The sequence below is a fragment of the Arvicanthis niloticus genome, chromosome 5, assembly GCF_011762505.2.
Source record: "Arvicanthis niloticus isolate mArvNil1 chromosome 5, mArvNil1.pat.X, whole genome shotgun sequence".
Classification (NCBI taxonomy): Eukaryota; Metazoa; Chordata; class Mammalia; order Rodentia; family Muridae; genus Arvicanthis; species Arvicanthis niloticus.
In genome coordinates this window covers 37,357,313-37,370,382 of record NC_047662.1, presented here as the reverse complement: position 1 = coordinate 37,370,382, position 13,070 = coordinate 37,357,313, and the positions used below count along the sequence as shown (strand labels likewise).

General features: G+C 43.2%; 2 protein-coding genes and 1 non-coding gene across 5 annotated transcripts in view; 1 reads left to right on the top strand and 2 right to left on the bottom strand.

Moving 5' to 3' along the window:
- The window catches only part of Efcab14 (EF-hand calcium binding domain 14), a 37,538-nt gene extending 33,126 nt beyond the window's left edge, over nucleotides 1-4,412 (top strand). For 2 of the 3 annotated variants that reach the window (XM_034503282.2, XM_034503283.2), the window contains one exon: nucleotides 2,891-3,618. In XM_034503282.2, the coding sequence (XP_034359173.1) occupies nucleotides 2,891-3,066 (176 nt within the window). In that variant the 3' untranslated portion in view covers nucleotides 3,067-3,618. Of the gene's footprint in view, nucleotides 1-2,890; nucleotides 3,619-4,122 lie in introns of those variants that run through there. The other variant, XM_034503284.2, reaches the window with a different exon arrangement.
- On the bottom strand, nucleotides 503-626 carry LOC117709747 (U6atac minor spliceosomal RNA). Its single transcript, XR_004606972.1, has one exon. It is a non-coding gene; the product is annotated as a U6atac minor spliceosomal RNA (small nuclear RNA).
- Nucleotides 4,413-8,571: 4,159 nt separating the features above from the next.
- Tex38 (testis expressed 38) lies at nucleotides 8,572-12,640 on the bottom strand. The gene is made up of 3 exons (XM_034502405.2): nucleotides 12,501-12,640; nucleotides 11,439-11,497; nucleotides 8,572-9,344 (listed from the first exon to the last, which is right to left on the bottom strand). Exons 2-3 carry the CDS (start codon nucleotides 11,452-11,454, stop codon nucleotides 8,740-8,742), a joined length of 621 nt encoding a protein of 206 aa, XP_034358296.1. The 5' UTR covers nucleotides 11,455-11,497; nucleotides 12,501-12,640; the 3' UTR covers nucleotides 8,572-8,739.
- Nucleotides 12,641-13,070: the final 430 nt, after the last annotated feature.

Below are 13,070 nucleotides of genomic sequence, written 5' to 3'. Positions count from 1 at the left end.
CCGCCGACCCTCTGGCTCTTATAATCTTTCCACCTTGTCTTCTGCAGTGTTCCCTGAGCCACAGGTGTAGGATCTGTTTTATAGGTGTGCCCATTGGAACTGGACTCCACCCTGCATTTTGATTGGTTGTAGTTTTCTGTAATGGTTTCCATTTGTTAACATTTATCCATGGATGTAAGGACAAATATTTAAAATGTTGTTAGAATTTATTCTGGTGGGTTCTCCTCCAAGATTCATGACTTCACTGGGCCTGGTAGTTGACTAAGTTTCCAGGATTAGACACAATTTCCCTCTTAATTTAAGCAGGTCCTAAGTCCAGTTAGAGAGCTGATGGTTATTGCGAACATATGCATGCCACTACTGCACCCTTGGGGTTATCATCCCATGCTGGTCACCATTGTGTTCCATAATCACCATATCTGTGTGGCACTCTTGGTTGCTTCCCTCCTTTGGAAGCTTGATTGGCACCTCTGGTACCAAAAAACCTAGTCCTAAGAGCAGAGGCATTCAGTGGTTAGATGCCACACAGTAGGTGTCAATGCCTTAACCATATGTATTGTTAGGCCCAAGGGCCTCTTCCATACTTGTCAAGGGGAGTGCTAACCTTCTCTCCTTTCATACAACACAAGTATTCAGGTCAGTTCCAGCTCAGGGGCCTCTGACTCTGTGTTTGAAGTGCGTGGTTTCTTCAGCAATAGGAACTTAACCTTCCAGCCAATGGCAATGGCAGCTATTTTGGGGAGTTTTGGAGAGTCCCTCAAACAAACCTGACCAACAACGAAAAAGAGGACTTCTAATGCCTAATATTGAGGTTTTCTTAGGTGGTCTTTTGGAGGGATCATTGTCAGCCTAGACAAGGAAATTTCATTTAAACTGTATATGTATATTTACACACAGACTTAATATATTATAGGTGGGGGGTTTTAGGCAAATAGTTAATAATATAATTCCTATGACTTTTTCAGACATCCTTACTTATTTTACCTTTCTCCTTCCTTCTGTGTTTATCTCCCTCCCAAGTTCCTGATTCTTCAACTACTTAATTTCTAGATCTAGAAAGACAATGTTACATAGTAGAAAGATCACCATACTAGGTAATATTTGGTACACTTGAGTGCTTTTCAAAGTTGTAAATGCCAGGCCCCCACGAGGCAGGCTGGGTTGTTGGTTGTTGTTGGTTGCAATTGGTCTCCATTTGTTTAGTAGCCAGGCTCAAAGAAGAAACAAGAAAAAAGAAAAAAATTAGGTGTCATGATAGCAAAGATTAAACTTGTCCCAAGGAACTAAACACCCCTGATCAGCAGGAAGTAGTCTTAAGGATAACGTTGCCCCTCCTCCTTTGTCCTGTTTTTTCCTCCTATCTAGTGTTAGGGGTTGAAAGGGTGGAAGGAAAAAAAAAAATAGCCACAAAGTAGCCAAATACTGGCTACAGTTGATCCTTGTATTTTATAATTGTCAGAACTGATAATGCCTTCTCACATAAACATTTAGCACAAAATAGCAAAAGTATCTTTAGAACCATTTCAGAAATTGAAAACTAAAGTCAGCAACTGATATAGCAGTTTTAAAAATTAAATATTCTAACAATACAACCAAAAGATGCACTGGTTTGATACATGCTAAAGAACAATGGCAAGAAAATATTGGAAGTCTTTGTTTTCTACAAACCATTATGTTTCTATAAGAAGAGGAAACTTGTTGGCATATACAATAAAAGCACTGCAGTTCACAGCATACAGTAGACTAAAATCCAAAGCAAAGTACCTCAGGCAACATTTGGTGGCATGTGGCATGAGAGCATGTGTACTGTCTAGTATATGTTGTGTGTCAGCACATTGTGTACTGCAGCACAAGCTAACAGTTCCAGAAACACCTCAGACTTGTTAAGCCTTAATGTTTGATCACTAAATGTTAAGAAATCTTTTACTGTTGCCAAACATGACCCCAACATGCAGTTATGTAACTCCCATATGGGTTTTCATCTCACAGTGTAAGAAGCTATGCAATATAGTATTTCTCTCCTTCTTAAAGGATCAAAATTTATCATTCTTGTTTTTTTCCTTATTTTACATCTGTATGTGCATGCAGGTATATTTCGTGTATGTGTCTATATGCATGTTTACATGTATGGGTATGGGTTTTGTGTATGTGCATGTTTATATGTGTATGTACTTGTACACATGTATATGTGTGCACATATATTTGTCGGTCCCACACTGATATCAGGAATCATCTCCGTTGCTAGTCCTACCTCGTCGAGTCAGCTTTGCAGTCAAGCCCTGAGCTTACTGGTAGGGCTAGACTCAATAGCCAGCTTGCTCTAGGGATCCTGTCACCACTTTCTGAAGTTGAAATTACAGAAAGGCCATCATGTCCTTCTGGCATTTGCATGTACTTTGGGGATCCAAACCCTGGTCCTCACTCGTGCATGATCACAAGCACTTTACCCACTGGCCCTGGTGGGGGGTGGGGGGACTGCTTCTTGGAGGCCAAAAGAGGTCATCTGATTTCCTGGACCTGAAGTTACAAGTGACTGGGAGCCAAACCCACTGTCCTAGAAGAGCAGCAAGCACTCTTAACACTGAGCCATCTCTCTACTTCTACCAGCAAGTTGGGAGAGTTGTTCTGTTTTGCAGGGGAAGGGTTTGAGATAAGGTCTCACCAAGTAGCCCTGGCTGGTCTGGAACTTAACTGTGTAGATGAGGCTACTCTCACATCTACATAGATCTGCCTGTCTCTCCCCACCCGCTCCCGAATGCTGAGATTAAAGACGCTCACCACCACACCTGGCAAAATAGCCTTTCTTTTAATGCTGGGAAATCAGTAGAAGCTACTTTTAACTGTGTGCATAAACATACTACATGTCTGTTTCATGATTTCCGTTTAACAGATCTTCAGGATTTATTCCACAAGACTGGTCAAGATGTGACTGGGATGCTGACCTACCAGGAACTCTGGAATTCCCTAGGTTCTGCCATGCCGAGACCAGAAAGCTTGAGCGCATTTGATTCCAATGGAGATGAGAGATACTCTTTCCTGGAGCTAAAAGTAGCTTTAGGTATCTAGTCTCATCAGGCATATTTGAAATGCATGTGTAGCCTGGACTACCTAAAATCTACTTACCTAAAAAAACAAACAAACAAACCTCCTGACTAACTCATCAGCCCTCCAGCCCTTCATACTACTGTAGCAAACACATTGTCACCTTTTAACTTGTTTGAAATGCTATTTAAAAAAAAAAATATTTTTTTAAAAAAAATTTACTTAAAGTATGATTTTTGGAAATCTATGATTTCATGAAGCCAGTGAGATCTTGTAACTTAAAGTTGCCAGGAAAAAATAATAAAGCCCTTTTCTCTCTTCCCTGTTTTTGAGGGGAAGAGAATTTACCTTTTGAAGCTAGAAGGTGTGTGTATATAGAGGTAATAAGTCACTGTCTATATTTCATATGAATTTGCCTTAAATTAGCTGCACTTTATAGAGCCTCAGAATGTGTCTTCTTTTTGAAAGACGAGTCTTTTCTGTTTGTAAATACATAAAGTGAAGGAGTGTGCATATTGCGTAGAAAGTCAGACGATTGGCTGTGAACAGAATGAATAAATGACTTTTTATGAGTAACTGACAGTCTGCTCTGGGGGGCAGCTGAAACTCTTCACATCTCCTTAAGGCAACCCTCAAATGCTTGGGCACTGCCATAGAGTTTGAAGCTGGGACATCAGTTCAGGTATGGATGCTGTGTAGAGGGTGCCAGTTCCAAGCTCAGGAAAGTCGGGTTCTGGGCCATTGCTCCTGTTCCTAACCTGAGAACCAGAGAAGTCTTACTGGGATTTTCCTCATTTTTAATTATTTTTTCAAGGATTAGGAACATAAAAGTTACTCAGTGGGAAATTTTGTTTTCCCTTCAGGTAAGGAAGATTGTCTTCTCTACCCACCCACTCCAGACTACCTTAAAGTTGTAACTGCCTACCTTCAACACCATGTCCAGTCTGTTCATGGTTTTGGTTGCTATCCCAAACTAGTTGCCCAGAGCACTAGAGACAATCTCTGAGTTTCGACTTGGGAAACAAGTCCCTTTGGATTTTACCTTTAGGATAACCAAGAACTTGCTCTATTTCTTGGCAGCATGCCTAAAGCCAAAATATGGTCAGATGAAATGTGAAATCTTATTCTTTCTTCATACTTGTTCACTCAGAGAGAGCTATGGGTTTTCTGTCCAGAGGATGCCACATGGATCAGGCATACTTGGAGCAGGAGCCTTCTGGTGATGGGACAGTTTTCTCAGATCTAAAAAGCAGGTGTGATGTTTCCCCCTTTACATGCCTTTTGGGTAAGTCAGGAACAGTCTGACTAAGAGGAAATCACCATTCACCAACATGCTGAGAACACTCCCAGTGTTGTTCTTAGGAGTCACTGGGCAACTCCAGTAGAAAACCTTCCAGAACTACATGTCCCTGTAGCCAGTCAGCAAAACCCTGGTGGAGCTGCTGTGGAGCAGGCTTTAGTACAGATCATTCCTAGTTAATGTTGTTCAAGTTGCCCTGCCAGCTGTAGATACAGTCTAGTGCCCTTAAACCTTCAAAGACATTTGGTTTTCACTTTGCTTTGCTTTGCTTTGCTTTGCTTTGCTTTGCTTTGCTTTGCTTCACTTTGCATATTTTGTTTCTTTTATATGATATTCAGCTTGGTGTTTGGCTCTTTTTTTTCTAGACATATTAAAACTCAGTGAAGGCAAGATAAGTTTTCCTGAGCATGAGTCTTCTTAGCTCATATTTCTCCCTCTTTAAATCTTTTGCCTTAATGTTTGCCTTGCTTGTCTATGCTGTCACCTTCTTGAAAAGGTTAAAAATACAATTCAACATTATCCTGGCTCTTTAGGTAATTCTTGTTCTTCTGGCTGCCTTCCATACTCCCCCTTTTTAATATATATATACTCTTACAGATTTTGTAGCAACCAAATAAAGTTCTAGCAATAAATTGAATTATTCTGCTATATTTGTATATATTGTACCATAAATAGTATGTCTGTACCTGCAAGGTATTTTTTTTTTTGAGAACTGATTTATATGAAATATTACTGAGGGTAATGTAGCTTGTCTTTTTAGTTTCAAGTTCTTATTTGTAGGTAGATACTTTCAAGACACCTTAACTCTTTGTGGTATATGCTTTTCAGTGAGGAAACAGGATTTGTTTCTTGGTCTTTCTTCTGGTTTTTTTTTTTTTTTTTTTTTTTTTTTTTTTTTTTTTTTTTTTTTTTTTCATGTCAAGCTTGTCTGCCAGCATCACCCCTGAGCCATGTGATGTCTCCTACCAAATTGACCAGAGGTAGCCATAACTGTCTCGGACCTATTATACCTTTCTCATCCTGCCTGTGGCATTACCAGATCTCTTGGGCAGAGGTGGGTATCTTATTCTCCTTTGCTAAAAATTGGACAGACTCACTGGCTTAGGAGCCCCAAAAACCTATCAGTCAGTGAAGATTGGGTCTTCATTTGCTTATTGTCTTAACTTGTGCATCCAGTGCCTTGTGTTAGTCAGGCTTCACCAGCACAGATCACCTCTAAGAGGAGAGCCCAGTGGTAGTGGTGGTGAGTTTGGCTTTGGATTTCAATCCTTTGGCCTTATCAGTCAGTAGCTCAGAATACTTCCCACCTTAGTTCCTTAATGTATTACTCCTTGGTCCTTTGCTTTATTGCTATGTACCATCTACCATAATATTTACTGAAAGACCATCCACAAGCCAGTCATGGTAGTACATACCTGTAATCCCAGCCCAGGGAGACTGAGACAGGAAAATAATGAGTTCTAGTCCAGTCTGAGCTACCTAGTGAGATCTTTTCTCAAAAAGGTACCTGGCTTAAATATGACTGCAGTGACATTCAAGGGGGAGCAGAGCAATGGATGCTTGGCACTCAAGAACAGGTCCAGTGCAGAAGAGCCAAGGCAGACGGTCTCACTTCACGACCAGCTCTTTTCCCTTCCATTGCAGTCTGCTCCCTGCCGTTGCTGGACACAGCCCCATCAGCCCCTCCCTGTCCCAGCGTCACAGCTGAAGATCTTGCCTGTGATGGGCTCACACTCATAATGGCCTATTGAGTTGTTTTTAGTGACAGCTTTTGTTTGCTACACACCTCATTGGCTTGCCTGCCAACCGTCTAGATGTGGTCCCTTCTCTCATATCCAAGCCAGAACACATTTGAGTATTCCTGAGACTTTTGAGAGTGTATATTGTTTGTTATATAAACCTAACCTACCTTGTTGTTTTCTCATATTAAGAACTGTAAATCTACTTTATATTAATGGAACTATTTTGGTAATATATAAGCAATTTTGGTTCTGTTTAGAGTGGTTTCAAGGTTCCCATGACTTCATTTGAGCATTACTTATCAATATAGCCATTTTAATTTATCTAAATAAAACATTTCTTTTCTCTCACTGTGTCTGACTAAAATCTTCCCTGCTCCCTTGATAATTAAAGGGAAAAGCCTGTTTTAATCTTTATTTTAGTGGACTGCTTGCTACCTCCTCTTGGAGCCAAGGGCTATTAGTAGATGATACAAAACAATATCAAGAATCTGCTTTAGGATTTTGTCAAGGAAGCTCCTAAAACTAACAGCAACAACAACAAGAAGCAAGAATTCTCTCTTCCACTGGTTGCCCACCAGACCCCTCTGTAAGACCTTTGCTGGAGACACCTCATCCTCTGTTCACAGGACACAAATCAAGCTGGGACTGCTCTGGGAGTTTCCTTCCTGATGAATAGCCATCATAATGCATGAAGGTACTCTGCAGGCTGCTGGGGGAGAAAGCCATCAACAATCATCTGTAGGCCCTGAGTGCAATACTATTGACCCAGCTAAGCAAGATGTGCCCACTGGTACAATAGTAGCAACTCTTACAGGAATAACCAACCAGTTTCTGTTTGGATTTGAGGCCTACTCCATAACAGGGAATTCATAGCTAATATCATAATCCCAATCAAAAGCCTGTGGCTAGGAAGGTCCTAGGCCACACTACAGAGACCTATAATCAGTCAAAGTGAGGGTTGAATGTCCATCCATAAATGAGGCATTTATGTAGCCCCTCCATGTTCAGGGAGACTCACAGAAGAAAAGGTAGACAGAATAAAGGAGCTGCAGGAAGTCGGGAGTGGTATAGGATACTGACTTTGAGCTGGTGTGGCTCTTGAATTCTCAAACTCACTGTAGTAGTGGACTGGGCCTGCCAACAAACATCCTGGATCTGGACGGAGCTCCTCCTGGAGCCACCACCTCTCTCTGAGGACTTAAATGTAGTTAATGAGTGCTATGGGAGGGAAAGTAAGTTTGTAGCCACTGGTAAGCAACCCTTATGGAATTCGTTGTTTGATAGGTTTTCAGTTTTTGTTTTTTCAAAAAAGACATGAAAGCATTTCAGTGTTTGACCTGAATGAAGCAAAGCCTGCAGGGCTCAGGCTTCAGTCATCTCAGGGATGAGAGGACACAAGAAAGGCTGAGGGGTGAGCCTGCTCTGGCATCCATCAGAAGCTCCATCTAGGCCCATTTTATGTGTTCAGATGGTTCGGTGGTTAAAGAACACTGGCTGCTTTTCCAGGGGACTCGTTCAATTCCCAGCACTCACATAGAGGGTCACAATTGCCTAAGTCCAATTCCAGGGGATCTGATATCCTCTTCTGACTTCCACAAGCATAGACACATATGAAAGTAAAACATCTGTACACATGAAATTAAAGAGAAGATTTAAAGATATAAGCAATAAAACCAAGTATGGGAATACAAACCTGTAATACCAGCACTCAGAAGACTAAAGCAGGAGGATCCAGAGTTTAAGGGCAGCCTAAGTTCCAAGCCAGTCTGGACTAAAATAGCCCTCATCTCAGATGGAAGGAGAAAAGGGTAAGATACAAACTATAGGTGTAATTCCAGAAGATGCTCTGACCCGTTTGCCAGTCAAGTTAATGACAACCCTTACACACTAATGCTTTTAGCCACTGTTCTAACAAGACGATGCTAAGAAAAGACACCATGGGGTGTGGTAGAAATACGAGAAATTAAATGCCAGGAAAATGTGAACTGGAGAGCTAGCTGTGGAACAACAAAGGCATTTGCCCTGGAAACCCAAGTCTGCATCTGAACAGGAGGGTCAGAACTGCCATTTGGCATTGTTCTTGGGAAATAGAGTAGAAATAAAGTAGAAATAAAGGACAAAGACAGCCAGCTAAGAGCCAGTACATGGCAAACAACTGTCCAGCTATACCGTACTGGCATTTGTTAGAGCTATGACATAGCCAGTGTGGGCCACCACAGTTCTCAACAACTAGCCTCTTGTGGCATCTCTGCTTCCCCTCCTACTGAACAACAGTGCCTGGAAACCTAGGTCAGAGCCTGGCACTCACTCATTCAGGCTTAAAACTAGATAGAGGGATATTTCGTCCAGCCACTAATATTGGTTCAGTGTCTCCCAAATGCTAATCTCTGGTTCCCATATGCAGTGATGAAACCTATAACCAGCTTGGTTTACAAAGCACAACATCACATTGGCTGTGACAAAAGGCATTGCCCTTCTAGGAGCAAATGAAACAGAGAAGAAACTTGGACTTTATTTTTTTTTTAAGTCTGTGGCTTTAAACCTCTCACCAGGTGGCTCTGACCTCTTTGTCAGTACCAACTCCTTGAGGTTATCTCTGTTTTCTACCAAAGGGAGCCTTTGGTACTTAAAGCTCCCACCCTCAATAGGAGGAAACTACAGCTCTGAAGCAAAAGGCTTGGCATTAAAGCAGTTTGTTCTATGGGCCAGTATTGGGAGGGAACAGAAATGAACGTTCCTTTCAGGGCTGTTGGCCAAAGGGTAGGAGACAGAGTGGTTCAACATGGGAGGCAGATGGCAGAGGGATAGGGCAAAGGGCACCTCCTGAAAGATGGGAAGTGGGAATGGGGAGTCAGTTCGAGGCTGTGGCACTGTTGAAGACAGGGGCTGCTTTGGAACTCCCAAAACATGTTGCAAAAGATCAGAGGCTTCACCTCTGAGGCTGCTGTCTTGCACAATGTAGTTCCTGCCTTCAGAGATATCCAACTCCCACAAAGAATCTGGATTCTGAACTTCCGGCTCAGTCTTGGTGACAGCAGGGGGAGGGCCTGTGTTAATGGCCACATTCATGCCATGGTAACGCCGCTTATTTATCCAGTAAAAGAGTGGGCTGTAGGTGAATATGGCAGCTCTCATCACTTCCACCCACTGCTGGGCACGTTCTTCTCTTTGCAAGTTCTTCTTCCAATGCAGAAAGAGTATGCAGCTTCCTATCAGCACTGAACACAGCCCCAGGAATCCAACGCACAAGAAGATCCACACTAAGGCAGTGAGAGAGAGAAAGGCTGGCTGATGTGCCTACTGTGAAGTTTCTCACCCCCTCCTTGACCTCCTCACTAGCCACTCTTCCTGTTCTCTCACTTCCTTCCCTCCCTCCTCATTCTCCAGCTCAACACCAGACTTCCAGGTTCCTTACGGGATCATTTTAGTTATTTACAGGAGAGAAACACTAGGTCTAAAAGGGGAAGGATTCAGCCTCCCAGGAGTCCTCAGTTTCTAGAAAAGATAATCATCTAATTGCTTAGCACTTCGAGAAGCCACCACTCCTCCATCTATGCAAAAGATTTCCCCTAACTGTCCCCATGCCCAAGGGCGCAACATGTGGGGCAGAGACTAGAGGTGCTACACTTACTGCTAGAGAGGCTTGGATCTTTTGGGGAATCCATAAATGTCAGTCTTGGCCTCCAGCCTATCACTCTGGGGAAAGTAAATTCACAGGACTCCACCAATAGGAGTCCTCAGAAGGCCCAGGCCTCATTGTTCTCTAAAGGAAAGGTCATAGGGTTCTGTCCAACTGGCATTCCAGGGGCAATGTTTGTGGAGCCCATCCAGTGACATCTAATAAACAACGATCTACTGCTTCTACCAAAGACGGAAACACCAGGAGAGTTGTCTGCCCAATTCCTTACAGTGAAACAACCCATAGAGCAGCCTCAGAACAGGGCCTTGGCATTTTCAAGGGGCTAACCATGTGGTTGGTGATTAAGGAAACACCACTGCGTACCTTCCCCAGTGCCAACTGGGACAGAGCACACAGAGCATTGGACATGTCTGTCCTCAACAAATCTTGGACCAAGCTGTCAGAAGAAAACCAGCTCAAGAGAACCAAGTGGTCAGTGCCTCCCTTGGCTCCTACAGTCTCTTATTTCTGCTTTCTTCCCTTCCTTCAACAGGTGCTGGCAAGTGTTCTTAGCCTCTGTGGGAGCTCTCCTCTATCTGGCCCTGCATCCTGTTTCAGGCTAACTTTCTTTCCTTTATTCTGCATACTCCATTCCCTTCTGGCCAGGCCATCAGACACACATACACACACACACACACACACACACACAGAGAGAGAGAGAGAGAGCTCAGTCCTGCTGTATAACAGTCATTTAGAGTTATCTAGTCCAACTCCTTTCAGATGTGTGAGCCCAATTGGGGCAGGTCTCACTGGCAACCTATACCCCAGGATTTATTGGAGCCAGGGTCTTGCTCATTACTTAAGGCAGCTTGATCCACTTATGGGTAGCTCAGTTAGAAAGCCCTTACACGTTATGTCTCAGTCAACTCCCAGGGGGATATACCAACCAGTCCTAACTTGAAATCTTACCATTTAGTCTTTCTCCTTTTTATAGTCTCCCATTGTGACTCCAGATACTTTTGTATCTCTGTGACCCATATACCAGACAGAAACAATGTTAAGAGGAAAGGTTTAATTTAGCTCCTGTTTCAGAGGGTTCCATAGTTGCTCCATAGTTGCTCGGTCCCATGTGAATGGGCGGGCCATCATGGCTGTGATGGAACTTGTGGTAGAAGACAGCCATTCACATCACAGCAAACAGGAAGCAGAGATCAGGGCCAGAGCCAAGGTTGAACTATAGCCTCCAAAGTCCTACCCCATGTGACCTCCTTCTGCCCAACCTCTTTACAGTTTCCACAGCCTCCCAAAATAGTGCCACTAGCTGGGGACCAAGTGTTCAAAACATGAGCTTATTGAGAACATATCAGATTCAAAACAGAGCAGGCACTATTTACAGAGTTCTTCCCAGAATGCCTTTCCCTCGGCTCTACCTTACTGCCCCCTGCTTTTCCTCTTCTTTAGCCAGTGTCTTCCACTATCTCCTGGTCTCTAAGTCTTGGCATGCTCCAGGGCTCAGTCTTTAGCATTCTATCTACATTCCCTTCTCAGTGGACTTATCCATATTTATAACCTTAAAGAACACAAATACACTGATAATTCACACCTTTATATCTCCAGCCTGGAACATACCTCAGAACTTTGGATTCACATATTCAACATTCTGGCTGACACCCTTCCTTGCCTATCTATTAAGTTATACTTAACCTTGGGCTTTAAGGTGGGACAAATTACTCACCCTTGGAGGTTTCCATATTTGCTCCACATACTCCAGGTTCCGGCAGTCAGAATGATCCTCTGAAGAGTAAGCCATGTTAGTCCTCTGCTCAAGCTTCCCATCTCAGATCAAAAGCCAGGTCTTAACCATGGCCTTTGAAGCCCAGAGCAATTTAGCCACTCAACTCTGTGTCATTGCTACCTCTGTCCCCTCAGTCATGGGGATAATAAGCTCTTGCTATTTTACAACAGTATAAAACTATAGTGTTTTGCACATGCTGGTCCCTTCGCTGGTCTGTCCCTGCAAGTATCCATACAAGTCATTCCCTCATTCCATTCAAATCTCTGCTCAGGCAATACCCTATTTGTGTCTCTCTTACCTTTCTTTGCTTTTCTACATACAAGTGTTTATCTGGTTCCACTAAAATGTAAATGCCATGGGTTTATGTAAACATAGTGCTTGCATTAGTTATTTTGCTGTTGCTGTGATTAAAAAAACAACAACAAAGAAAAAACCACGAGTGAGGCAATTTATAGGCTGAGGCCTGGTTTTGTTTGTTTTTTGTTTGGGGTGTTGTTTTGGTTTGGTGGTAGTATTTTTGTTTGTCTGCCTTATGGTTCCAGAAAGGGGGTCCATAATGACAAAGGAAGCATGACAGCAGGTGGCTGGATATCCTTATCCATATACATGAAGCAAAAAGCAGTGACTAGAAGTGGGGAAGCCTACAAACTCTCAAAGCCTATCCCTGTGATAGACTTCCTCCTGCAAGGCTCCTAAAGGTTCACAGTCTCCCCCAAAAGGGGAACAAGTGTTCAAATACCTGAGTCTCTGGGAGGCATTTCTACCTCAGACCACCACAGATCTAAAGTTTTAGATGGCTATATCTTCTGTAAAAAATAGAGTGGGAAGAATTGGGGATTCAGCTTAGGGATAGAGTGCTTGCCTAGCAAACACAAGGCCCTGGGTTCAGTCCTTAGCTGGGGGGGGGGGGGGTAATAGAGTGGGATAACAGGGAAGACAGAGTAAAAATAGATTATCAGGGGGGATGGGGGAGAGACAGCTTAGCAGGTTAAAAGCACTTGCCGTGTGAGCCTGGTGACCTGAGTTAGATCCCTGGAAACTGGAAAGAGGAGAGAGCCTACTTCACAAAGTTGTCTTCTGACTTCCACATGTGACTCACCACACTTTAACACTTTTTTTTTAAATGATGGGGAGGTTCCTCAAGAGGTCTCTTTGAGATGCTGAGAGAACTGAGTTCCAGACAAGGAGGAGGCAATGCATGCCTGTTTGAGCATTGGAAACAGCACATGGAAGAAACTGGAGCCAGATACAGGCCAGCAAAGTCAGACTTCCATAATCTTCCACTGCATTGTCCCAGCATTGAGAGTGATGTCTGAGCGCAGGCTTATTGAACAGTTTGGAGTCTGTTCCTGTCTCAAGAGGGGTTCCTATCAACTAAGGCCGAGATAAGGACTTCCAAGTAGCTGCCTTCACGTAAGGTCTGCTTTTGCTGGCAGCAGGTGAGATACCATTGTTCCTAAGCACAAGTCTGTTTCAGCAGGTGAAGAAGGTGGTGACATTTTGGTCGAGAGGGGGAGAGCATTCTAAGGACGACAAAAGAGCCTCAATAAAGACTTGTCAAGGGCAATTCCT